The sequence below is a fragment of the Platalea leucorodia genome, assembly GCF_965183815.1.
Source record: "Platalea leucorodia genome assembly, chromosome: 6".
NCBI lineage: Eukaryota > Metazoa > Chordata > Aves > Pelecaniformes > Threskiornithidae > Platalea > Platalea leucorodia.
This window is the reverse complement of record NC_138828.1, coordinates 39,895,799-39,920,605: the sequence shown is the minus strand read 5'-3', so window position 1 is coordinate 39,920,605 and position 24,807 is coordinate 39,895,799. Positions and strand designations below refer to the sequence as shown.

General features: G+C 37.7%; 1 protein-coding gene across 1 annotated transcript in view; it reads right to left on the bottom strand.

The window, feature by feature from the left end:
• Positions 1-24,807, bottom strand: part of GLRB (glycine receptor beta) — a gene marked incomplete at both ends in the record, with an annotated part of 47,034 nt that overhangs the window by 8,165 nt on the left and 14,062 nt on the right. The window contains 6 exons of the mRNA XM_082315254.1: positions 1,622-1,914; positions 7,903-8,055; positions 11,486-11,626; positions 14,306-14,388; positions 17,347-17,576; positions 24,419-24,486. Coding sequence (XP_082171380.1) covers positions 1,622-1,914; positions 7,903-8,055; positions 11,486-11,626; positions 14,306-14,388; positions 17,347-17,576; positions 24,419-24,486 — 968 coding nt within the window. The remainder of the gene's footprint in view (positions 1-1,621; positions 1,915-7,902; positions 8,056-11,485; positions 11,627-14,305; positions 14,389-17,346; positions 17,577-24,418; positions 24,487-24,807) is intronic.

Below are 24,807 nucleotides of genomic sequence, written 5' to 3'. Positions count from 1 at the left end.
TTTATAGCATTCAAACATATAGAATCTAGCACGACTGTCCTACCACATCCTGATGTCAAATGATTCATCGGTCTGGGAACTTTTTCTGTCTCAGCCTGGTGATCTTCCCAGAAATTACCAGCCCAGGACACCCTTCCTCAGGTAGGCTATATTTCAAAGCAGGTGGCTGGGTACAAGCTGGATCACTAGCCGTGAGGGGCGGTGACCACTCAGCCACATGACCAGCTTTTACAGCAGTGATACGTATTTCCAATATGTCTTGGTAAACAAATGTTTTGTAACTCTGTATAAAGATCATCAGAAGCTATGCATGCCCAGGACTCCATATGAATCCAATGCAGATTATTGTTGCAGAGATTATAGATATGGGAATGTTAAAGGTCTCTGATAACAAATTGGGAAGGCCCTGAAAAGTGCAGGTCAAACATGAGATGCTGGAGTTGACATTGCAAGATCGTGGAGGAGAGACACTGCAAGATCTTGGAGGGCAGACTGAGGTCTGAATCCTAAAAATCTCCAGCCTACTGCTAGACACCGTTCATGGGGAATGTTGCTTAATTTTTGTGGACAATGACTCCCCTTCCTCTAAGTCTTAAAATGCACTGTACACCCAAACTTGCCTTCTTGAAAAAATTTACTAAAAGATGGAAGGATAGCATAGGTGATAAAAGTTGTCGTTTTATTCTCCTTATGACAATGGCAAGCACCTTAAAGGGTGTACACACCGAGGAGAGTCAGTAATTCAGCAGAAGCAGCTTTGCAGTCACATTGTACAATACCAATATTATCACTTGGATCTGGCCTAATAGCCTTATTTTACACATCTAAGTTGCCGAGTCATTGAGAACTATAAGCCAAATTCGTATTTCATATATTGCAGCATAACGTATTTTCTTCTGTAGAATAAATGTCATTTAAATATCACTTAGGACTGAGGGCAGTTGGTCTGGGATGTCGGATAACTCTTGGAGCACAAAGGGGGAGTTATACAACACCAGGATGTGTTGTGTTTCTATCATGATGGAAAGCTTTGGCCTGAGCTAAGATGTACATCTCATCTTTATCCAGACAACGAGATCTGACCAATTTACCCATAAACTGTATCTGGCAACACAAGAAATGCAGGAGCTGTTTGACAGACAAACAGACCTATCTTTTGTTTACAAATGCCAAGACTTCTGGATCCCTGGCTTCAGAGATGCCTGACATGCAATGCGGTGCAGCTGTGGCCATCCCGGGGAAAGCAATGAGACGGGTGTTATTTGAGTACGCTCTCAGCAAATACTGAGTGTCCTTTCCTCTGAATAGTTACGCTTGACAGCTGCTATTTATTATGAGAAAAATAGCAACTGTAAAGCTGCTTGCTGCTTTATTTACCTGAAGCTCAGCAGCAACCATGGTGCTAGGATATTAAAAGATGAATTTTTCATTTAATACCTCTGACCCCAAATCACTAGGGACCAATTGGTCAGATTGCTAGCCATTAATTACCGGAAAGTTTTTAATGTCTTGGCCACTTCTAAGATTAAGCACCATCCGAAACTATAACGACAGTATGTTCCTGGAATTGCGTTAACAGAGGATAATGCTGATTTTGCATACACAGCTTCGCAGCTCCTACCTGTAAAGTGCTGATGTGGACAGGCGTCCCTGTGCCATTCACAGTGTTCTTCTTGGGAGCATTTCCACCCTTCCCTTCAGCTTGCTCTGTCTTGGCAATCTTTGCTTTTTCGGCTTCAATCCTCTTTGGATTGTTTAGCATTACCTGAACCACCGCATACTCCACCAGGGATGCAAACCCAAAGAGAAGGCAAACAATCAGCCAGACATCTAAGGCCTTCACGTAAGACACTTTGGGAAGTTCAGCGGCAAGAGTGGTACATTCAGATGCCAAGCTGAGCACTGAGAAAATACCTACGGAAAGAAAAACGATATATTGATTAAAGAAAACTTACCCTTATTGACAGCAGCTGTGCTCTTCCTCTGAAACAGACAACACTGAATGATGTTTTGTAACAGCGAATGGGACTTCACAATGTGGTTGGTGTATTTTGCAGCAGGTAGACACAGTGCACATGCCTTCAGTTAATGAACAAGTTAAACCGAATACTCATGTAGGATATTGCAGTTAGTGATGAATTATTAATAATGAGTACCTTCATTTTATAAATGGAGAAAGAAATGAGTGAGGCTAAACTGGTTGCTGTGGTTTTCCTGCTTCGTCACACATCACACAAGGGGGAAATGGGCTTTCCAGAGACTTATCCTACAATGTGCATCTAAGTCTGGCAAAATGGAAGAGAAATATATGATACTTAAATCAAAAGACTCCAAGTCCTTTAAATTAGACTTGAAGAGTTACTGTTGTCCCAGAAATCTGAACTGTGCTACAGCAGGGGCAATTCTCTGAATGACATGTCCGCAAGTGTGATATGCAAAACTTATGTGAAAGGGAAGTTTTTGCTAAAGAGCAAAACTGTACCAGCACATTAAAAAGTCTGTGTTCCCAGTTCACTGTGAAGATGAAAACACTGAGGTGACGAGGGTCTACAACCATTCCCTATTTCAGCTTCCAGGATCTAGAGGAAGCTTTCTAGATAAAGGGCTTTTCAGGAAGCCCTTATCATGAAAAAAAAAATACTTCTGCAAAGGCTGTTGAAAGGTCACACTCATCGTCAAACCAGGTTTCAACAAGCGCTGCTCCTTACAAGGCTTCCAAATGTCACCATCAACACAGGGCTCACATTGCAAGAGAAAAAATACAAGCCTGATCAGTTCAAAGAGGCTCCTATGAAACGGCAAAACTATCATGAACAGCTACATTCGGAAAAAGCTAACTTTAGAAATGGCTGTTATGTGGGGAAAATGTACTCACCCTCCCAGTTCATAATGTCCCATTTTGGTTTTGTGAACGCTAATGACAAAAATCTTCTTTACTTATGAGTGGGTGGCTTCATGAAATGTAATTGACGCCTATAGAAAACGTTGGCCAAAAGGAGATACCCAGTTAGTCTTAACTATGTTTCTTATATTGGTCACGTGTGCTATCCAAAGCATGAAAAAAACTGCAATTCATAGCGAGAATATTTTCTTCAGATTCATTTTAAATAACTGAGGATGTGAAAATGTTAATAAAACTGAAAGTATCTGTATTGGCCTATGAAAGTATTCAATTCTAGTTGATCATAAATAACATATCATTATTTCACTGCTGTTCCCATTTGGATTTCAGTAAGATTGATATGATAATTTATCTGGTATTAATCTCAAATGGGCAACTTACTAGCTGCTAAAACACTGAAGATATCATTATAGTCGTATGATTTTAAAATACAGGATCTTATGGTGCTTTATTTTGAAACGTGCAATAACAACATATCATTGCAAAGCCGGATTTTTTTGTCCACTGGGATAACACAGAATGGCCAGATGTGCTACGTCAGATCGTAACGACATGGCAAATACTGAATGAACAAACAAACCTCAGTGTCCACTCTGGCTAATTTTTCATCTACTGTATGTGAAGCATTCAAGTATAAACATGCCCATAAGGATCGAAAGTCAGCATAGAACAGTCTCCTTTTTTATAAATTTATTTTCACTGACCAACACCAGCTGTCTTAGGCTGAACACTAATTATGGATCATAATGAACTGCAATAATAAGTACAAATAAGACTGTATTGCCTCTTAACATATAAAGGACACCTGTGCCTATGCCCAGCTTTCTGTTCGTTCTCTAGCAGCGTAGTGTATCAAGTACCATGCCATGTCTATGCTAGACTTCCGAAAGGCAGCCTCTACCCTTACCCTGAATAACCAAATTAGCCAATGATATGGACTGGCTCAACATGTTGGATATTGTAATTTTTTTCCTACTAACTTTAAAAGTGTTTATTATCTTAATATGTGAGTACTGTGTCTGGTGCGTAAAACATTTGTACAACCACTTTGTAGAGCTTAAAATACCAGATCTTACAATCTTGGATTTAATTCTACAAAACTGATGTATAAATTCTACTAGCTGAAAAGATTTTAGTGGTGCTTTCATCAATTTGTTCAGTAGAGCAATTGAGGTCATGGTGACCTGCCACTAATTTCCATTTGCCTGGATTCCTAGGATTAAAAGTTCACTCTCAGAGTCTGAGAAACTTCTGGGTTTTCAAGGTAACAATAAAATGAGATAGAGGCACAGAAATAGTCTATTAAGCAACCATTTGCTGCCAGATCAGAGTTGGCATGGCCTTGGAGACCCTAGTACCAGAGTTGTTAAGTTGCACCTCCGGCAGCAGCTGCCCTAGGTACTTACCTAACACAGTCCAAAGCCGAGGGCTCAAACTGAGTGAGGAGAATGAATAAATAAAGTGCAAGATTACTTATTTTTTAAAAAAGAAAAAAAAAAAAAAGGAAACAAAAAATTCCCCCTTTTCTTCTCAGTGAGCACTAAAGAGAAGGGCCAGAGCTCCTTCTTCTACACTTGCAAAGTAAAGGGAAAGTTGGCCTTTTTAGGAAATACCTCTGCATTTTTGCCCCTAGCATGGCAACCCTCTTGATGACAAAGTTTAGCTTATCAGTAAGGTTAGTTAGCTCCCAGCCTAATGCATGATTGTACAGAGCTACTATTTTAAAAATACTGTCTAAGGTTACACGTGGATAATATCAGAAAGTGCCAATCCAGCAAAGCTCTTCAGCGTGTGCTGCCAGATAAATAAATCTCCCTTTTTTGAATCCATCAAACTTACTGGCCTCAGCACTATCTCCTGGCAGTGAATTCCACAGGTTAATTATATGCTGTATAAAACAGTATTTTCTGGTTCATATTACTGCTTTAAAAATGTCTGGCTTCATCTCACTAATGTTATTGAAAAAGGTAATACTCTGTCTTCCTTTCCGTACAATTTGATATCTCTAATATATTCTCTTCTCTCATTAAACTTAATAAACTAAAAGACATACTCTTGCCAATCCTTCTTCATAATACAGTTCTAACATGTATCTTTGTGTCTCCCTCTGAGACCCTACATGTGTTACAATGCCATAAAATGAAATGACTAGAACTAAGACAGAACTGAGGACAGGAGTGACGGGGCGGGGGCATGCCTGGCCTCAGATCTAGCTGTCCTTTTTATGTGTGGAATATATCATCACTACTCCAAGTCTTCAGTTACCCTGCTGTACTCCCACCTGCATTCTGGACTAATGCTCCACGCTGTCAGGCCGCTGCATGGGGACAGAAGTCCGACGTCCCTCAGACCCCTACAACTCCAGGGAAGATTCTACTCCCTTTGGGGATCACATGGTAGTGAAGGAAAGAAAGGAATTTTTTAAACAGATGCTGGCACACTGTCCACCTGTAAAGAACTGGAGAGTCCTCTGTCAGGCTCATTAAAAGGTGAAACACCAGCATTTAATTAGAAAGAAACATTCAGTGATACCAGCCTTGACGTTGCTCAGCCACAGCTGTCCAGGTACCAGTCCTTTGTGGACTTCCCTACCACTGGATGATCTAACTGGGTGAAATGTTACAGGGCTTGCAACTTATTTAGTTCCTATATGGACAAAGGCTTTTTCTTCAAACAAACATACATCCTTCTTCCAGAACATTAATCAGCCTACAAACATACTCTGCTTACTGGTTTGCAAAGCATCTTGTATCCCTAAATCACCTGGACACTTCTGAGATGCCCAGCCATGGGGAGCAGTACCCCACTACACTTAATTCTAAGGATGACTGTATTAAGATATTTGTAAGTAAATCTGAAGTAGCTTCTCATCCGATGAGATCTGTATCTAGCCATTGAGAGTGTAGTGGCCATTGGTAGCACTTTTTTGGGATTAGATATCATCCACTTCACACAAAAATGTTAATTTTGTTAGATTTCAAGGTCAACTACCTTCAAGGATGTAGCTAGAAGAGTTAGTTTGTCACCCCCCTTGCAAACATAAAACTTAGCCCAGTGACAGTGTCATCAACTTGCGTTACTAAATTCTGACTCGTGATGGTCAGATTTAGTGGTTTTTGCTTCTCTGGGGAGTCAGGAAAAGTCACATAACCAGGCCAGTGGTCAGTATCTTTGAAAATGCATTATTTCAGAAATGCTAATACATAAAAGGAGCCAATAAGTGAAAATAAATGAACAATAAATAAGCATGCATGTTTAGTCACAAAGACATCCATGTTACATAAATCAGCACTATACCTCTTATAAATCTAATATATAATTAATAAGCCTGTCTGCTCAGCTATTTGAAGTGCAGGTTTATAAAAGTAGAAATACAGCTCAGGTTTTGATAATATTGGAGCTCACTACATGAAAAATATTTCCAGTTCTTGTTTCTATCATGTTTTTAATTTAAGGCATGCTACGTGTTTCCCCCCCCCCCCCCCCCCTTTTTTTCCTTATATGTCATATTACGGAATACATCCTTGCTACTTTTCAAGAGGTTATATTTGTTACTTGCTATCAAACTGATATACATTGTGACTCCTCCCTAAGTAACTATTAATATTTTTAAAGGTCAAGAAAAATAAAGCTGATTTGTATTCTGAAACAGACCCCTAGGAAAAAGATACAATGAATATAATTAAATAGTGGTTTTGCTACATTTAATTAGAGCAAGGTAGCCAACACTGACTCAGAGGCCAGAAGTAGCACTCCAGTCATGGTTCTCCACTTTTTACAGCTTAGTTTATTTTGCCTGTCCTATCACTGGAGGAGCAAAAGGCATGGTAGATGACCTGAGATGGGAGCAGCGGGGCCCAGACCTCGGGCTCTGTAGACACTTTTCCACCTGACAAAACTGAGCAGACACCCTTCCCACGCCAGCTTTTAACCCAGGCATTTCAGCTACCCGCTACTGCAAGACTGCACCAACCACAGACACGGACTGGTAAGGTGATGTGGCAGGTCCTGACGCCAAGGGTCTCCAGTGCTTATCGACTCCCGTGAGGCTGCACAGGACTCAGGTCCTGTGGGGGTGTGGAGGTTCAAGTGTGGGCGAGAGGTTTCTGAGGAAGGCAGGGGGCTGGAGGGATTCTGCAACTGCACCCTTAGGGTCTTGAAAGCAGGTTTGCTGAACCTCCTGGGACACGGAAAAGATTTGGAAAATAAAGGGTATGGACTCGTGGAGGAGTGTCAGGGAAAGGGGGGAGCATGGGGAGGCCAGAGCATGGGGACGGAGAGGTCACGGCACGGGGATGGGAATGCAAAGAGGAGAAGCGTCAGGATGCAAGAGCCTGGCTCTGCGTTTCACTGAGCTCTTGGGGTCAGCAGGTCTGGCCACCCCAGAGCTGGAGTCCTGTGTACAATCCAATTAGTCAAGATAATATTGTTTTGATTAACTCTGTGTCCTACTGTCTCATAATAAATTAAGGGCCTGCATACCGCGTTGTGCTGAGCAGAATGAAAGCATGAGTCTGAAGTACTCTCATGAACTGAGTCCCTAATGAAATAAAACCAATCAGGTAACAAGGATGTTAATTCTCTTCCAGACATCATTCTCTTTCTATTACTCTTCAGAAAAACTGCTCCAAGAGGTAGCTATTTAGAGCCTTACTCATCGTCCTGCTTTCTTACTGCTTATTCAGATGTTCAAATTCCTATAAACTGCATATTGCCACAGTGTCTGCAGTGTCACCCATACGTGGATAAGATCAGATTTGTCTGGGTTGAGGGGAGCAGAGACAGTGTGCTTATCACATAAGTGCTGGAACCATTATCAAGTAAGTCTCAATGTTGAGGTGGATTTTACAGGACTAGGGATGAGGAGGTTTCAGTGAAAATGATGAGCAGATAATGGAAGTGAAGTTGCTTTCAGTGTCCCGTGTCATGTTGTCAAAGCAACTGAGAATGGCTCAATGGCGTTAAAGTGGATTGTGACGGTACGTGTAAATGCAGGTTACCCAGTGGGACTCTTGCAGCACTTGCATCAGGATTGATCCAAAATGACAGCCAGGATAGAACAACAATTAGCAGTGTAGGAGCATAAACACCCATCATGTAAAATCCAACTTGTCTTCTTAAAGTGAAGATTACTTCTACACAAGTGTAATAACCTTTAAAGAAATAAATGCATTAATGTTTAATGTGCTTTGCAGGTCAACCTCTTCAGATCTGTATCTTCTAGGCCTTTTTCTATTTAAGTTAAGAGCAAAAGTTCAATGATTTGATTTTCTTCATAAAGGCACAGAGTTCAATTTGAAAAAAAAATGTTCAAAACACAGAACTATGTAACAGCCCAGTGTGGTCAGGCACGTGGTAGTCTCTGTGCTCTGTAAGGCACCCTCTGTCTTTTCACAGCACATCAGTAACAGGCAGTTAAAGTGACTCTCATCTTGATGCTGGCTTCAATATGCGGTCCAGATAAAACCAATGGGGTCTAGCCGTCATACTAGCTTAAGCTCATCTGAAAATCCTGCTTAGCGTTAATTTGTGCAAAAGATGGAATTAAGAAATATTAGTGTAGAAAGTTCAGAATGGAAAGAAGTGATCTGAATGTGACTCTAAGCAGAGATTTCCCCAGTACTGAAAGCTGGTACAGGTGACTTTTAAAATTGGTACAGACTTTTTAAAAAAGACTCTAAAAACACTGTGAATTTTGAAAACAAGGAATACTGCCTCAAATCTTTTAAAATGAGGATCTAAATCACCCAAACATTTAAGATATCTGTTAAGATGAAGTCAATAAAAAATAAAGCTGCAGATACTAGAGGCTTTGCTGGAGATAACAGGTGGATCAGGAAGTCTGATAACCAGAAAACAAATTCTGTTCATATTTTCAGGCAATTAGCAGAACTGGTGTTTTTATGTTAATATTAACACAACAGCATCATTAGAACAACTTCATAAACTATTCCATCACAAGGAAAAAGCATTCCTACGTTATATGACAGCAATTTCAAAATTCAGATCAGTCTATCTACAAATAAAGTTGGTGCAAAGCTTATTTAGAAGATACAATCTGTCAAATATATATGTATTTGTCTTCTGTATTTTATCAATTAAGTGCCGTAGAATGGTGTCATACTAAAAGTGCTGTTTGAGCATACAACAACCAAAACAACAAAACAATAAAACATGAAGGAAAAATTTTCTTGTGTAGAAGACACTATATGGTATTTCATACTTCATTCTATGCTCTTCAATGATCCATTGTCTGACAAATTTCCCCTCTATAATTTCTGAATAGTTTCCAGATACTTTTAGGTTTTATTTTTAAATGAGAGATGACCTTCAAAATCATTATTTGTTTGCTTTATGCCAGAAATGCATTCTGTATGGCTTTGTATCATCTTTCATCAGGCAGAGAATACTATCTATTGCCCTCACCATTCAGCTCGAGAGGACCTATTTGGATCTGTCATACATTTTGATAAACAAAGAACAGGCAATTTACAAATTTAAATATTCAATTTCTTGCCACAAAAAGTCACCCCAAATTTGTTGACCCTCTTTCTACTTAGCTAGGTATGATAAAACATCAGTTGACGTAAACAGGCAGTAAAGATTAAGTTCTTTGCGATTGGCAAGAATCTCCTACATAAGCCATAATTTTGAAAATTTGTATGTGCAACACTGCCTCTTGATTACCTGACAAAATTCCTAACTGAATTCATTTTAACTATGTGTGCACAATCTGCTTTTTTAAATACCTTCAATATAAGAATTTCAAGTAATCAAACAGCCACTGATTACTGAAAACAACCTTTAAAAATACTTCAGAGTACCAAAATACTCCATTCACATTAATGAAGTATTAATTCCAGTCTTGATTATGAGATTAATATGGATGTTCCTAATTTTCAAACAAAAAGGATTTGCAATAAAAGAATTATGAAAACTTTTAAAAATTTCATGTTGTCACTCCACCCACTGACAGTTCTCTAATATTCTTTCTTTAATGTTCAAACCACATACACACACACAAAATGTGACCATTTTATGGAGCACTTTGCACAGTGTCATTTCAGCTTGTGGTCACAACATACTGAAACTTGAGAGAACACTACTGATCTTCTTTCCTGTTTAATGGTAAAGTGTACAATTCTTAGATTTTTCTTTAAGGTTTCTAAAAATACCTAAAATATCTAGAGATTTTTTACATGTTTCATTTCAGATTTAGGGAAAAACTCAAAATGACCACGATAACTTCAATAACAAGATAGCAATCTTGAGTAAGTATTTCCTTTTTCTCTCAAATAGAATGTAAGTCTTCCAATTTTCCCATTTGTATGAACTTTATTTGGGAATTGCAAGACCCATCCCTTTAATTTTTCACTACTTTATAGCCTATTTTTTTCAGTAAATTCATTGTTTAGTTAAGAATAAAATATTTTTTTCACTGCTAAGTAAACTTCTACCATATCCAGACTTAGATTTGAATGCACTCACTGCTGGTTCGTTGTGCTTTCACAAATGCAGAATTTTCCTGAGGGGAGCTAACTTCATATTATTTACAAATGGTAAATCACCTGAGATGCTGAATTACGTAGTTAGGCTAAGAACTCACTCATTTTGCAGTTAAAAAACAAACCTCATTTCAATTTTCATTACCTTTTTCAAGTTAAATTCCTTAACTCTGAGACCTACTAAGGTTACTTGAGGTCTCTTCAGATGTGGGATCTAGCTCAGGAGCAACTGCAAGTCACAGACCCTCGACTTCAGCTGAATAGTCAATGAGTAACTTGCAGAGGATCCTCAGAAGCTGCAGCACCACAGCCATCATCATTGAATTTTAATGGGAGATTTATTCATATGACGCAAGAGCACTGACTAAAATACACCCTGCTGACTTCTGTTGTTGTAGAAAGTCTTACGGTTGCCACAGTATGCGAGTAGTTTGGATATAATTATAGGCAGGAATCAATCAAGGTAGAAAAGATAAATCATTAGAACCCAGAGTACAGACATCATTGAATAAATTTGTGCCCACACTCAGAAAATAATCATAGGATTGAATAAATACAGGTCTGAGGATTGTAGGCAGCTTTCTGTAATGACAGACTTTCCAGAACACTTAGAGAAAGGAAGAACCTGCAGGGTGAAGGATTTGAAGTTACACTTTAATATTATCCACTTCCGGAACAAAAGTCGAACCAGAAAACCAAAATTATCTTACTTTGGCATAATTCTGGCATAATAACTGGCATAATTCTATGTGAACATCCTATCAGAAAAGATAATAATTTACAAGCATAAAAAGGTATTAGGACTACAGAAACAAAACGGTGATAGTAAGATCAGAAGACATGTAAGTAAAACCAAGAAAAACATTGAATCTCATCTTCAACCTAGATATTTCTATATTTGAATTAGTTTGCAGTAATTATATGTTATAGTTACTATTATATGAACTACTGGCTTGTTAAAAGTAATCTGTTTTCCCCCATAGAATGTAAAAGACATGAACTGGAGTATCAACCATTAACCTTAAACGCTGAAGGAAGCTTAAAGTTTTTTACCAAGAAAATCACTTATATTACCCACCTGTGCCTTTATAATACTTGGTACAGTTACCATATTCGATATCCTCCTTTTTAATATCAAACTGAGGCAGAGCAATTTTCTCTAGTTGTACAGGATCTCCAGACTGCCAGATAAACCGTAAGTCATCAGTTGTGTAACCAACTGCAAGAACAAAATAATAGTAATCGTTTAAAGAACCCTCTCAATCAGAGTAGACTGCAAGAAAATCTAGCATATATGTATCACATTTCTTTCACGATTTTTCTTTCTATTTCCGGTTCAAAGAATTAAATACAAAAATGAAATAATCCACAACTGAATTTTTATGTAGGCCTAATTTAGGACTTGGTGGGTGGAACGTTACATTATCAGCTATATTACACTGATTAAGAGGTGTTTGTTACAGTGCTTACTGGTTAAACAAAGAAAGCAAAGCTCTATTCTCCACAGCTTTGAATCCTCCATATTCATTTATACTCTACTTCAGCAAAGCACGAAAAATATACTGAACTTCAACAGCACTCACAAGTCCCAGTAACTTCAAAAGAATTTAACAACTCAATTAGTGTGATGAATCTCGGCTTTTGTGTAAAACAACCTTTCCGCTTAGTTGTTCAGATTAAAGGCCCTGATTCATGAAAGCATTGACATTCAGGAAATACTTGACCAGGAATTTAAGCAGATGTGTAGTCCTACTGAAATCAGTTCAGTGCCTTCGTGATCTCCCGAGTACAGACAGACTTCAGTATACACCTGAGTGTCTAAATCATGACATATACACCACCACGAAGTGAGAGGCAGTGAAAGTTAGGCTCACAATATTTAGGCATAAAGCAATATTAATTAAATACGCAGTCATAATCATGAATTTACATGCCATTTTTCTTCTACCTTCTGTTTATTAAGGAGTAACTTAATTCAAACAGAGATAGTGTGTGTTAAATGGTAACAGAGATGGGGAAACATAAAAAAATGGAGTTGGAATGCAGCGTTTTGCAATTCAAAGCCTCTGAAAAATGTTTCAAGAACTGTTCTTTTTTCTGGAGGCATTAGACAGATTTTTTAATATCATTGAAAAACAGCTGTCATTAAAAAAGGCAAACTGTTCATAAGCTAACTTCTCTAAGATTCACAACTACTTAGTAAAAATCACAATGTCTCAAAGCTCCATGATGGAAGATAATATGAAAAAAAAAAAATTAGTTGTTCTAATGCTTCATTCATAAAATCACTCTCACCCCCTTATAACATACAGCAAATCACAAAACTGCCCAGATCCTTTATGATACCAATTACCGGACAGTGAAAATCATAACTGCAGATACGAGAACAGCTTAGTAAAAGCTGGTGGCCTTTTTTTGTTTTGGAAATCTAACAACTAGAAACAAAATACTGATTTGAAAATAACTGAAGTAGAATAAAGCTGTCAATGGCTAACAGGGAAAGTAAACCCACTGTTGGAACTGGAGGGACAGACTGGAGCTCATGGGTACCATTCTTACTTTTCACAACTGAATTAAAAGGTAGAAGAAAGTTTAGTGCACACTGTCTTTCCAAAGGAGCGATTTCCTCCTGAATTTGAATATATCAACTTAGCACGGAGACACAATAAGGTTGTTTAAATAAAGTTATTGAGTATTTTTTTATTAGTTCTTCGTTGAATAACTATACCTTGCAATGCTTGTAAAGCAACCCAGCCTGAGAAAGTATGAGCAAACTTCCATTAATATTACTGTCTAATTCCAGTTTAACCACAAACTGGTTTGGGTTTACCATAATAGTTTACTTCAGCTAATGCATATACATATTAATGATGGGCAAAACTACTATGGACATATCACAATTCTAAAGGTAAATGCTGGCAATCAAAAACTACAGTGTAAAGCTCCGATATCATTATTATTATTACCCTTGCCCCCACTGGGATGCCCTGCTCAGCTTTGATTAACCTTGCTCTTTCTTTGCTTTTGTCTTCCCTTCCCTAACTCCACCTTCCCCACCAGACTTGGTGGAGTAACAACTGCATGAAGTTTTTGTATTATAGCAGGAACGGGCTGGAGCAAGCCACCTTCCTTCTCTCTGCTTCACACTTGTCCTTACTCAGCAAAACAGATTGCTGTGAGAGCGGGATCACCAAGGGTTGGAATACTGGGAAAAGGCTGTACTGGAATGGACGCCCTTGCACTTGAGGAGCAGGAAAGAAGACGGGTTTCGGAAACGTTTTGGCTGCAACTTCCAGCATGGCATGAAGCCCTTCAGAGATGAGACCTGGCTGCCCCTTCATAAGATCAAATCACCTAGAGACCAGGGAAGGATTGCTAAGGGAGAGATGCCTGACTACACCCACAACACATCTTGAAACCACTTTCAAAAAATTTCATATTAAATGTTCTCAATCTATTGGCATCAAATACTTCTCTTTCAGTACTGTATCACAAAAGGGATTCAAACAAATTGCATCATCAATGCAAGGGGATAAATTGGACCCCGACAACCTACAAAGCAGCAAAGGTTGTGGAAGTTAAAACTACCTGGGGAAATCATGTATTCTTTTTTCCAAATTATATGTGTTTCCATTTTACTAAGTTTATTGTAAATGTTTTTATAAAACTCATCAGTTGTCATTATGTTTGATAGCAAAAGCTAAAAACAGAGTGCATGGTGCCATAATTGTAAGAAATATTTCTGATAGGGAAATGTATGATGGTAGGAACCAGTGAAAATTAATTTCAAGTTTCATTAAAATTGTTGACATGAACAATACAGAATTGATCATTTTTCGTTTGATTCTCAGGCATGCCTAGAAGGCAATTGTTTTTATGCACAGACTGATTTACATACAGCTTTCCAATTGCATCTTGCAGCGCTGTGTATCCATGGGGAACAAGGTCAAGTCCAAAGGGCATGACAGAGTAATAGACAATCTGAAAATACAGAAATGGAATTTAAAACCAGTGTGAGCTGCCATGTAAGCAGCAGACTGCAGTAAGAAAAAAAAATCATAGGTATTTGATTTTCAGCTTCTAAAATAGCAGAAAAATTTAATTAAAGTTATAATAAGTAGGAGTTTGAAATTGAGCTATTTCTAGTAGTCCAAGAATAAAATTTTACAGGCAGTTTTAACTATATAGTAGTTCACAAATTAGAGACCTACTAATACATGACAAAATACATATAGGTCGTAAGAATAACCAAACTAAAGGTCCATACAGAACAGAGTTCTGTCTCCAGCAGTGGCCAACGGCAGACTCCTGAAGAAGAATATGAGACTACAGCAATCAGGAAATGACATTTCACCAGATATCCATCAGCCTCCCAAAAGTTGCACCTCAAGGAGTTCCTAAACCAGAAGTGATGCTTCAGTATTTAAGGGACATCGATAGATTTTTTTTTTTTTTCCCTCCAAGAAGCTGCTTTGCTTCCAGTTGCTTTCTGGAATCTGTGTGAACTTTAAACACGCCCAGCATCCTGCAGCAAGGAATGCCATAGCTAAGCTGCACACACTCTAATCATCTCCTTTTCTCTATCTTGAGCCTGCCTCATAGTTCTTTTACTGGAAAAGAAGGTGAAAAAATCAATGTCCATCCATTCTCTCTGTGCCATTCATGATTTAGAGACCTCTATGCCACCACCTCAATTATATTGTTTTTTTCCAGTGTGAAAAGTTCTGCCTTGCTTAGCTCTTCTTTATAAAGGATGCTGTTCCATATTTTGAACATCCTTGCCTCCCTTCTTGCAGTGGGAAGACCAGAACTGCACCTTGTATTCAAGATGCAAGGATAGCATCAAAGTATAGTGGCATGACGTTCTATTTAATCACTAATACTTCCTAGAATTCAATTCACTTTTTCAACCAGTACTCAGCTGTTAGCTGACATTTTCAGAGAACTAGCCATTATGACCCAAAGGTCATTTCTCCTAGCTGGTAATAACCACGCCAAAACCAATCAGTTTTTATGTAAAGTTAAAATATTTTTCTCCCACGTGCATCATTTTCAGTTACTTACATTCAATTTCATACTTTGTTGCCTAGTCATTAGACTAATTTGTAATTCTCACTGTTGTCTCTTATCTTTACTATCCTGAATATTTTGGCATCATTAAAAGTGCCTGCCAATTCACAGTTTTCCAGATGATTTATGTTGAACAGCACAGGACCCAGAAGAGGTTTTTCTGTGGGACTCTACTGCTTACTTCCCCTCCTGTGAGCACTAGCTGTTTAATCCTACATTCAGTTTCCTAATTCTTAACTATTTATGCAGGCAAGAGCTTTCTCTCACATGCATTCTGTCATTCATGTATTTTGATAACTGGAGATTCTTTCATTAGTATGTGATAGTATCTCTGTAAACTAAAAACACAAGGCATAGCAATAATATATTTAAAAAAGAAGAAAATCTTAGTAGCATGTCACCAAACCACAGTGCCTCAAAAAATTAATCTTACCTGCATACACATCATTTATGAACATACTGTATTATTAAAATCAACAGAATATTTTTAGAGGATGACATTAATTTCAAACTTTATTGAATTTGGTTTTGTTATTTGGAAGTTTTCAGACAAGAATTTTTCCATTAGAAACACTTCTATTAGTATTCACTCAATATTCACTATTCGCTAACCCAACCTACTGACTGAAATAAGCTCATTTATGAATAGCTGCAACCTGGAAAAATATTTGAAAAAAGTTTCAATGTTTCACTTAACATTTGCTATTTCAAATGGGAAGCTTCTTTCATAGCTGAAAGTGATTTTCTATGTTGAAATATTAATTTCTACAGACTTCAAAACCTGCTACATAAACAACTGAAATCAGAACTAGGACCTTCGGAGTAAGCCAAATGAAATGCTTTGATTGCCCAATATATTTTCTTTTCCGATCACTGTCAGCAGAAGTCTTGCAATTGAGTTTTCTCATCCTGATTTCAAATGGGCAAAAAAGAATCCAGACTCTCCTGTTTTCTTTCTTTTTTCTAGCCAGTTCTACTCCAGGAAGAAATAGCTCATGTGACCATAATTTCAGAAGTGGTTCCCTCTTAATGGTAAAGTTGCGGTATATTCACGTAATCATTTTTTCCTCTATCAGGGTAATATGTTCCAGTTCACACCAGAAGAAAATTCACTCACTGTTAGGAAATTGAGCCTGATCTCTACAAATCATTGTGTCTATAAACTCTCCACATCTGTAGTTCACTATGGGATCCTTTTCAATCAACCAATTTACTATTTTCAGTGGATTATTTTTATGGCATGGTGTATACCTTTGATAAACCAAGTCAAACCACAAAAAAAATATGCATTAATTGCAATGAAATTAAACAATTTGAAAAAAATCTGAAAAAAATCTATATCCAGTAAGGCATAGAACTTAATCAGGATGATGTCCCAGTACTTTTACAAAACATTTATATTCACAAACTTTGTAATTTCTGCCTTTCCTTATATCATTAGTAAGTAATCATAATTTTCTTTAGTTGATGTAGAAATTCAAGTGGTGTGCAAATGATATTGTTTTGCTGAAGGCTTTATTTCAGATATCTTATCCATTTCATTATGCTTCCAGGAATCCAAGCAATTATCAAAATGGTTTAAATCTTGTTTCTAATAATACTGGTTTACCTAATGTGTTAGCTTAACATGACATGCAAACGTACATACACTTCAAATTTCTAGTACTTGCTGTGCTATCAACCGACATTCTTTAAAACATCGTCATCTGATTTCTTTACACACATTTAATTTATTGCAGTATTGTTTACAAACTGTTATATAAATTTAAATATTAGTCATAAACTGTATTATGTTACTAAGTCTAACACAGCACATATATCTCATATCAAGTAATTTATAAAAAGAGTAGAAATATATCAATAAAATACCTCATGCTGACTAGGACATCGCCATCCCGAAATATAAAAAGGAGAATATTTTCTTGTGTGACATCATGGAAGTTAGCATTTTTTTCATTTGCAAAGAATAAGTCCGGCTTCCAAAGACATTTAAACATTGTTGGGTCCACTGTCAGCGTATCTGAACCTCTCCAGTCATTGGGCAGTTTGAGTCTGGGGTCATTCCACTTCTGTCTTAGAAAGATGTTGACTCTATAATCCTGATAGGAAGAATGCATAAATATTAGATGAATCAAAAATCTAGCCAAAAACCCAAGGAGAAAGAAAACCACTCTATCAGACTGAAGAGAAAAGCAATTTATGCCCTGATTTTTCTGTCACAAAGCTAGTAATCAGTTTTCAAATGACATTGTTAAGTTTATGACAAATTGGTAGATTATGTCTCACTCATGTTTTGAATACGGTAACATTTTTTTTAGAAAGGGTGAAATTCTCCCCCCCAGGATCATTTTTATGTCTCCTTGATATTAGTCCTCTGTTACCTAGGCATAGACAAAAGCATGCAGCAGGACACAGGGAGGCCATAGCTTGACTACACTAAATTGCTGCAGGCAGCAGGCACGATATCACTTCTATCAGGATATCCTGCGAGTGTAAATTCCAGCTTATTCTGCATTTGGTTAAGTGGCACACTGATGGCAAAATATCACATTATAAAAGCAGAGCACAGACCAGGCAGATAATAGATTTTACACTACACACCCAGAATGCAGCCCCAGACCTTGTAACACTGATTTGGGACTATTGTGGTAACAGAGGAAAACTGATGCCAGCTTGCAACACAAGTACTGAGGTAGCATGTGTGAAAGCAGAAACAGTACGTCTCAAAGAGACAAAATCAAGACATTACACAGAGGAAACTTCCCTCTGAATTCAGCAGGACTCTTGCTCAAAGATGGACAGTAGTAGAGCCATGCTCAATGAGAACCTAATTTTGCCTTCGGGAATTGGAGTAGCATGTGTCTCAGGACAAAACGATACCCGCACGCGTTCTGTCCTTCATGAAAGCTGTGTGCATCCAAAGGAAAAATCTGACCCAGTATGTCAATTACGATTTTTCAGTCTTACCTCTAAGTCTTCTTGGTTTTTACGTTTACATTTAGGCTGGTGCCTCTTTTTTATGTATATGTAAACTAGGCAGACCACATAACAGAAAAAGACTAAAGGTATTGTTGAAATAAAGTGAAAAAAAAAAAACAACAAATAAACCAAAATTCTATATGTAAGCTAACTTCTATCTCTAGTCCTCCTAGTTGTCCTCTATGGTGTGTTTTGGTTTTTCATATTTGTTTATTAGGTACAAAGCATCCTGAGAGAAGGGCTGTGTCTTTTAGAGCAGTGAAAACACTGCTACTGCTTGACAATTACAGCAAAATGCTAGAAATCTGTGAGTGAAGGCTCTTAACATATTTTTGGTTTGTCAGTGTATTCTGCATAACAAACTAATTTTATAAAGCTGTTTATTTTACACATAAATGCTCTCTTACACATTTTTCTGTTGATACAATGTGAGTTCTCTTCTGTTGTACTTACTATAATGTATACATTTACAGTTCAAAGCAAGTGCCATGTTAAGACAGTCATGCTAACTCCAACAGGGAGGAGTTTACTTGGCTAAGACCTCATGCAGAATAATTTACTCTGTTGATTTACCCTGTTAACTGGAATACGGTGCCCACTCTCCTATGTCCAGTCCACCAGTATATCAGCCCAGGTACTTCTTTATTACGCTATACTGTGTAATATTTTTCCTTAGTGCGTTGTAAGGAAAAGCAAAACATCAAAACTAAGTAGAAAGAACTGAGGCAATATTTACTAATATGCACAGTTCTGAGAGATACGTTAATTGTTGGCAGTCCATTTCTGAAAAAATGTATGTAGTCTGACTCTTATTTATACAAAGACCTATATTATCTTGTCAAAGTAAAGAAGAAAATATTATAGTTGAAATGAAGTGACTTTGTACTGTAAGGGTCTCGTAGAGAAGCTTTGGAACAGGATGGAATTTAGGTCATTATCTCAGAAAGCATCTTTTCTATTATATGTATATAATTGAAAATTCACTTTACTTGCTTCTTGCTGAAGTTCCCATTCCACATGCACTTCTTGTCTCAGTGAAAACAATTACTTTAAACCATATGAGATAAGTACTCCATACTGTTCATGCTCACAAGCATTACACTATTCATTACACCAAAATTAATTTCCCCATAAACAAGTGCATTCCCCTAAATTTAACAAAATAAAATGCCTTCTCAAAGCCACAGGCAAATGATAAGCAGTGTCCAATGCTTGCCTTCAGCTTACCCATTCAGAAGATGATGTTTACATCACTGAAAAGCAGAATGCACCAGCAAAATAAGAATTGGAAGTAAGATCAGGTGGATGCTATTTTATTTCCTTCCTTGCTCTGTCACAAATGGATTTAAATATACCAAACAACGGGATGTTGTGACATTTTAAGAACTTGATTCTGTTCCCATTTAAGGCAATGGAAGAAAAATCCCATTAACCTAAAATGGGTAGGTTCAGACCTACCTACATGACTAGAAACTTGGAGAGGAAGGCCACCAACATACTTGAGGCAATACAGAAAATGTTGCAAAGAAGCAGAGAGATATCAGGATACACAACTGTGGCTAGCCAGACGATGATGTGCAGAAGGGCTTCTTTTTAGAAGAATATGAATTGTTATAGCATCTGGCAGCAGTATATACTATGATCTGGTATAAATCTATTTTGAAAGAAGTCTGCAACCAGTTCTCCCAAATTTGGGCAATGAATTTTAAGATTCAGTATGTGCACTACAATTAGGTTCAACAGGGGCTGAAGAAGTGGTCTACATGAAGCATACAGTCTTCCTCCTATACGTTTTACAAACATTCTTTGAATACTGCAGAATGATTGGCATTTTATAATAAAGGAGAGTCAAACAGCAATTAAAAAGCCTGAAACTAAGGGGGGTAGAAGAGATATTCATCAGCATTAGAGCTAAGAGGACCTGGTAGGTAAAAAGAATCAGAGGAGGGCTTTGTTTTCCCACAAAACTCCAACAGAAGGCAAGTTGTTTTCAGGGAGGTTGAAAGGGGAGGCATTCTAGGAAATATTTCAAATGCAACCTACTAAACAGTGGGCATGTGGCCAGAAAAACTCCTCAGGCCAGAAACGAGGCATAGCCAATACATCTCTTTCTGCAAACTGGAACACACAGAAGATCATGAAAGGCTTTTCCTACATGAACTGCACTCGTACAAAGAACGGAAGCATAATAGCACTGTCTGTTAATAAAGTAGAAAATGGCATGTTTAAGATAAAAATAAGGAAATCAAATTTTCATTTTATACATAGATATTAAAAAGACCATTCTGCAATGTTTTAAAGTAAAGGAGAAGGAGGAAGTAGTGTTTTGCCATTTGAGTCAGTGACGAAAGGTTACACTGCAAGTACAAACCTTAAATAGAGATTCTATAGACAGAGGGTTAGATCATCAGCACAGCTGAAATATTATAGCCCTATGGGTATTTATACCAGAACAGATCTATCCCCAGGAATCCTTGACTGGTCACTCAGTCTATAACAGTTTCTAAATGTGACATAATCACCATATTATCCCACAAATCTGCAGTCTAAAAAAACATCTGCAAAATCAGAAGCAGAGTTAGCATGGGGATGCTAGACAAGGAAGTCTCATGAGCTAGAAGGAAACAAGTTACAGGATTCGAGATAAAGGGAACTTACTGGAAGGTAGCAGCTCTGGTATAAGCTCTTCTCCATTTCAGCTGTACAAATTCTTATTCACTCTGTAGTTAACTCATTTTTTTGTTTAGTTTTTCCAGGTAACTGGTTTGATATGTGTGTGAAAATGCCACAATTCTCTTGAGTATTCAACAACATAACATGAACACTACCCTTTCTAGACACAGAGTGAACATTTGCCCTTCAGTTACTTCATAAGGGCTTGATTAAAGCAATAGAGGCTTCTGGGCATAGGATCCACACTGTGGGTCCTATCTTGCTTCAAACCAATACTACTTCAAACCTGTCGATGCTTTTCTATAAAGAAATTCCCTTCTCTCTTAAAACTGGGTAGACTCTAGCTCTGTGGGAGGTAATCTCTGCCCTGTTTTTGAGGATGAGCCAACTGCATAGCTAAGAATGCAATCGTCATGGGACCAGAAGGACAGCAAGCAAAAAATAATTGAAAATAATTTTGTGGGATTCCTGAAATATGTGCGGAACTATCAGAACCAGCCACCATGATGTCAAGGCAAGGGACACTGTGGGAGCCCGTTGACTAGTTAGCAGTTCCAGACATTAAGCCCAGAGTTGGCTATTTCAGAGAGGGGTCTAAGAGCGCGATACAGGACATCTTTTTGAAGATATTTCCTTCTGCATCTCTTTTAACATCCTTCTGAACAAAAGGAGATCAGCATGCTGACTGGCCTTTACTCACTGGCACTTTACACATTTGTTTGTTGAGCCTTCTACCACCACCTCACTTCCAATCACCTGGCACCCATGGTTATTTTTCCCCACCCTTCCATCATCCAAAAGAAGGAATTGTCCCTTTAGCATGGCTAAACCAGGACACTTTACACCCACATAGATTTTGCAAAAACCTATGAATTCAGCTATTACAGCCAGAAGTGGCTACAGAGCCAAGAATCATCATGATACTTCATCGACTGAAATACTTAGAAATATATTATTTCACAGATTTTGGTATCACTAATGATATCACTCCAACCAGTTTAATAGCTTCTGGTAACTTTAGAGACAGTCAAGAAATCAATATTCCTTGCGATTCACACCAACACCTGAGACAGTAGAGATGTGGACAGCCACTCTCTTCTCCAACACTGAGGAACCTTTTTCAGCTGTTCTGTTACTGCCTACAAATGTCTCTCCTTTCTGAATGCAAGAGGCCCCTCTGGTCCTTCACAGAGTTGGTGCCTCAGCTCCAGGAAACACTTTTCCTGTCATTCTGGAGGTACAAGTTTTTTCCTAGTCTAAGGGACTTGCTTCTACTGTTTCTGGTGCATTATTCAGACCACCTGAAGACATGTACAACGCTATCCCCAAGAGAGCAGTGGTTCCTGAACATCCACAGGACCCAATGCCCACTGCAGCAGGAAGAGTTTCCCAAGTGATATATGGAAGATATACAGATTGACCATTTCTTTTGTCAGTGCTTCCTGTGATACATTAAGGCAACCACGAAGTAATCCAGACTTCACATACACATGCTTAGCTATCATGGTGATCAGCTGGATGTAGAAATCTAAATAAAAGCATAAATTAAAGTAAGGATGGTGTCTGAAGTTCTGAAATATGGAGGAAAGCATGACTTATCTTACAGAACATCCTAGTAAATTTGTGAGTGACCGTATCAGGAATTCACAGACAGGTATACATGCACTGCTGTAGAGAGCATACTTAATTTTTTGGGGGGGAAGCACAACCTTTACATTCATGTTTTGTTACTATTTGGATCTACGTGAATTGTAAAAAAGCCTCTGTAAAAGTCACTTTTTAAAGCACGCAATAAATTTCCAAAACTTGAAAGGACCATCTGGACTAATATACCTGCCATCTTAGACACTTATCTCACTCCTACTTTCCTGCTCTTCCTCCCTGCCCCTCTTTAAACTTCAGTCCCCTTTCTGTTTTCAGCAAATAAATCTCAAGGTATCTTCGGCATACTTACATTCTTTGCTTTAATATCACTTCCCACTAATGCTATTAGTTGACTTACTATCATTTGCAATCAAATCTAAATCTTTATTCACTCCTAGTTAAGGAAACAGAAATTTCTCGCCAAGCTGTTCAAAAGCTGTTTCAGCTATCACACATGTTTAACTTTGAGAGGCTCTGCAGTCCTACTGAAAAGGCATTAGGGTATTGCATAAGCTGGTCCTGAATTTTAAGTGGGTACTTACTTCCACTGACACCAAAAGGTGTTTTATTATTTATTAGCCGTATTATGGTTTATCGTTTCTTTGTCATTATAAGTAGGAACGCTGCCTTAGTCACAGCATTGAAAAGAGCAGCCTGGTTTTGGGAACTGCCTCAGTGCTTTGGATGCAGCCCATCACCAAAGATATTTCTAAATGGGATGCTCAGGGAGCGCCCCAGAACTCCCTCGCTGAGTGCATGCCCTGGCTGTGGCTTCCTGCATACTGGCAAGACATGGTGTGCTCCCCTCTTTTTTACAGAAAAGAAAACCCCGATCAGGTCAGAACATCTTCAACAATTAAATGTCATTTTTTTTGCAATATTTTTGACAATATTTATTGGAAATACCATTGCAAAAAGATCTTCAAGTCCAAAAATATTTGGAATGGCTTTGCTGAAATGACTTTTTATTTTGAAATTGGTATTATTTCCTATAGAAACAAAAAAGTCAAGGTTGTAATGAGGTTTATTTCATGCTGTTATTGACATGTTGAAATTTTCTGACTGAATTGGAAACACATTTTTAGACACTTCACTCCTCAGTTTATCTCTCTCACACAGCAAATAAACAGAAGTAAGAGTATGGTTAGTGCTGATCAACTCCTTTACTCCTTCTCCTTCTATTCCTCCACGATTTACTCCTATCCTCAGAACTACATAAAACAGAGAACCTGTATGCTTCAGCCTTCTGCATGTATGTTCTTTTTCTCTCATATACAGTCCTAGTATTTTCTTTAGTAATACACCAACCAACATATATATTAACTCTCAGGAAGATTACTTAATTCCCCTGAACTTAATAACTTGTGGAAATAAGTGTATTTCTTGCATCTTAGAAACCATGGATTTCCTTTCATGTACATCAGATTCTAAAAGCTATGACAATGTGTGAACAATATAGAGTGAAACAGATTAATAGGTTTATGACATAAAGCACAGTCAGTCTATCACTAACCCCATTAACTCAATTCTCAGTGTCTACAATCATAACAATTATTTCTGCTTTACAGTTCATAATCCTCAGCCTGAAATTTAATTTAATAAGAAAATCTCCATGTGTGATATATTAATTTCATTTCAGTCTTACCATAGTTGTCTCTTGAATTGACCCAAAGCTGTTAATGAAGATGTTGACTGCAACATCGACTGGAATTCCTTTAAAAAAAAAAAGAAAAAGGTTTCTAGTGAACTGCACAATCCAGTAAAGCTATGTTATCCTTCATTAAAGTTCCTTTATACCAGTATCACAATGTGAAATTTGTTTTTATAGGGTCATACAACTTCATCTTTTCAAGTTAGCATAACTTCAAGTTTTCAAAATCTGTGGTTTAATCTATTTCCATTGAAAGTCAATGGAAATCGCAAAACCTCTTTTCAACACAGTGATAAGAAAACAGAGAAAAAAATCCTTAGTCCAGAGTGCTAAGCTTAAAGCATTTCACAGATCATAAATTTAAATAATTTTCAAATTCCATG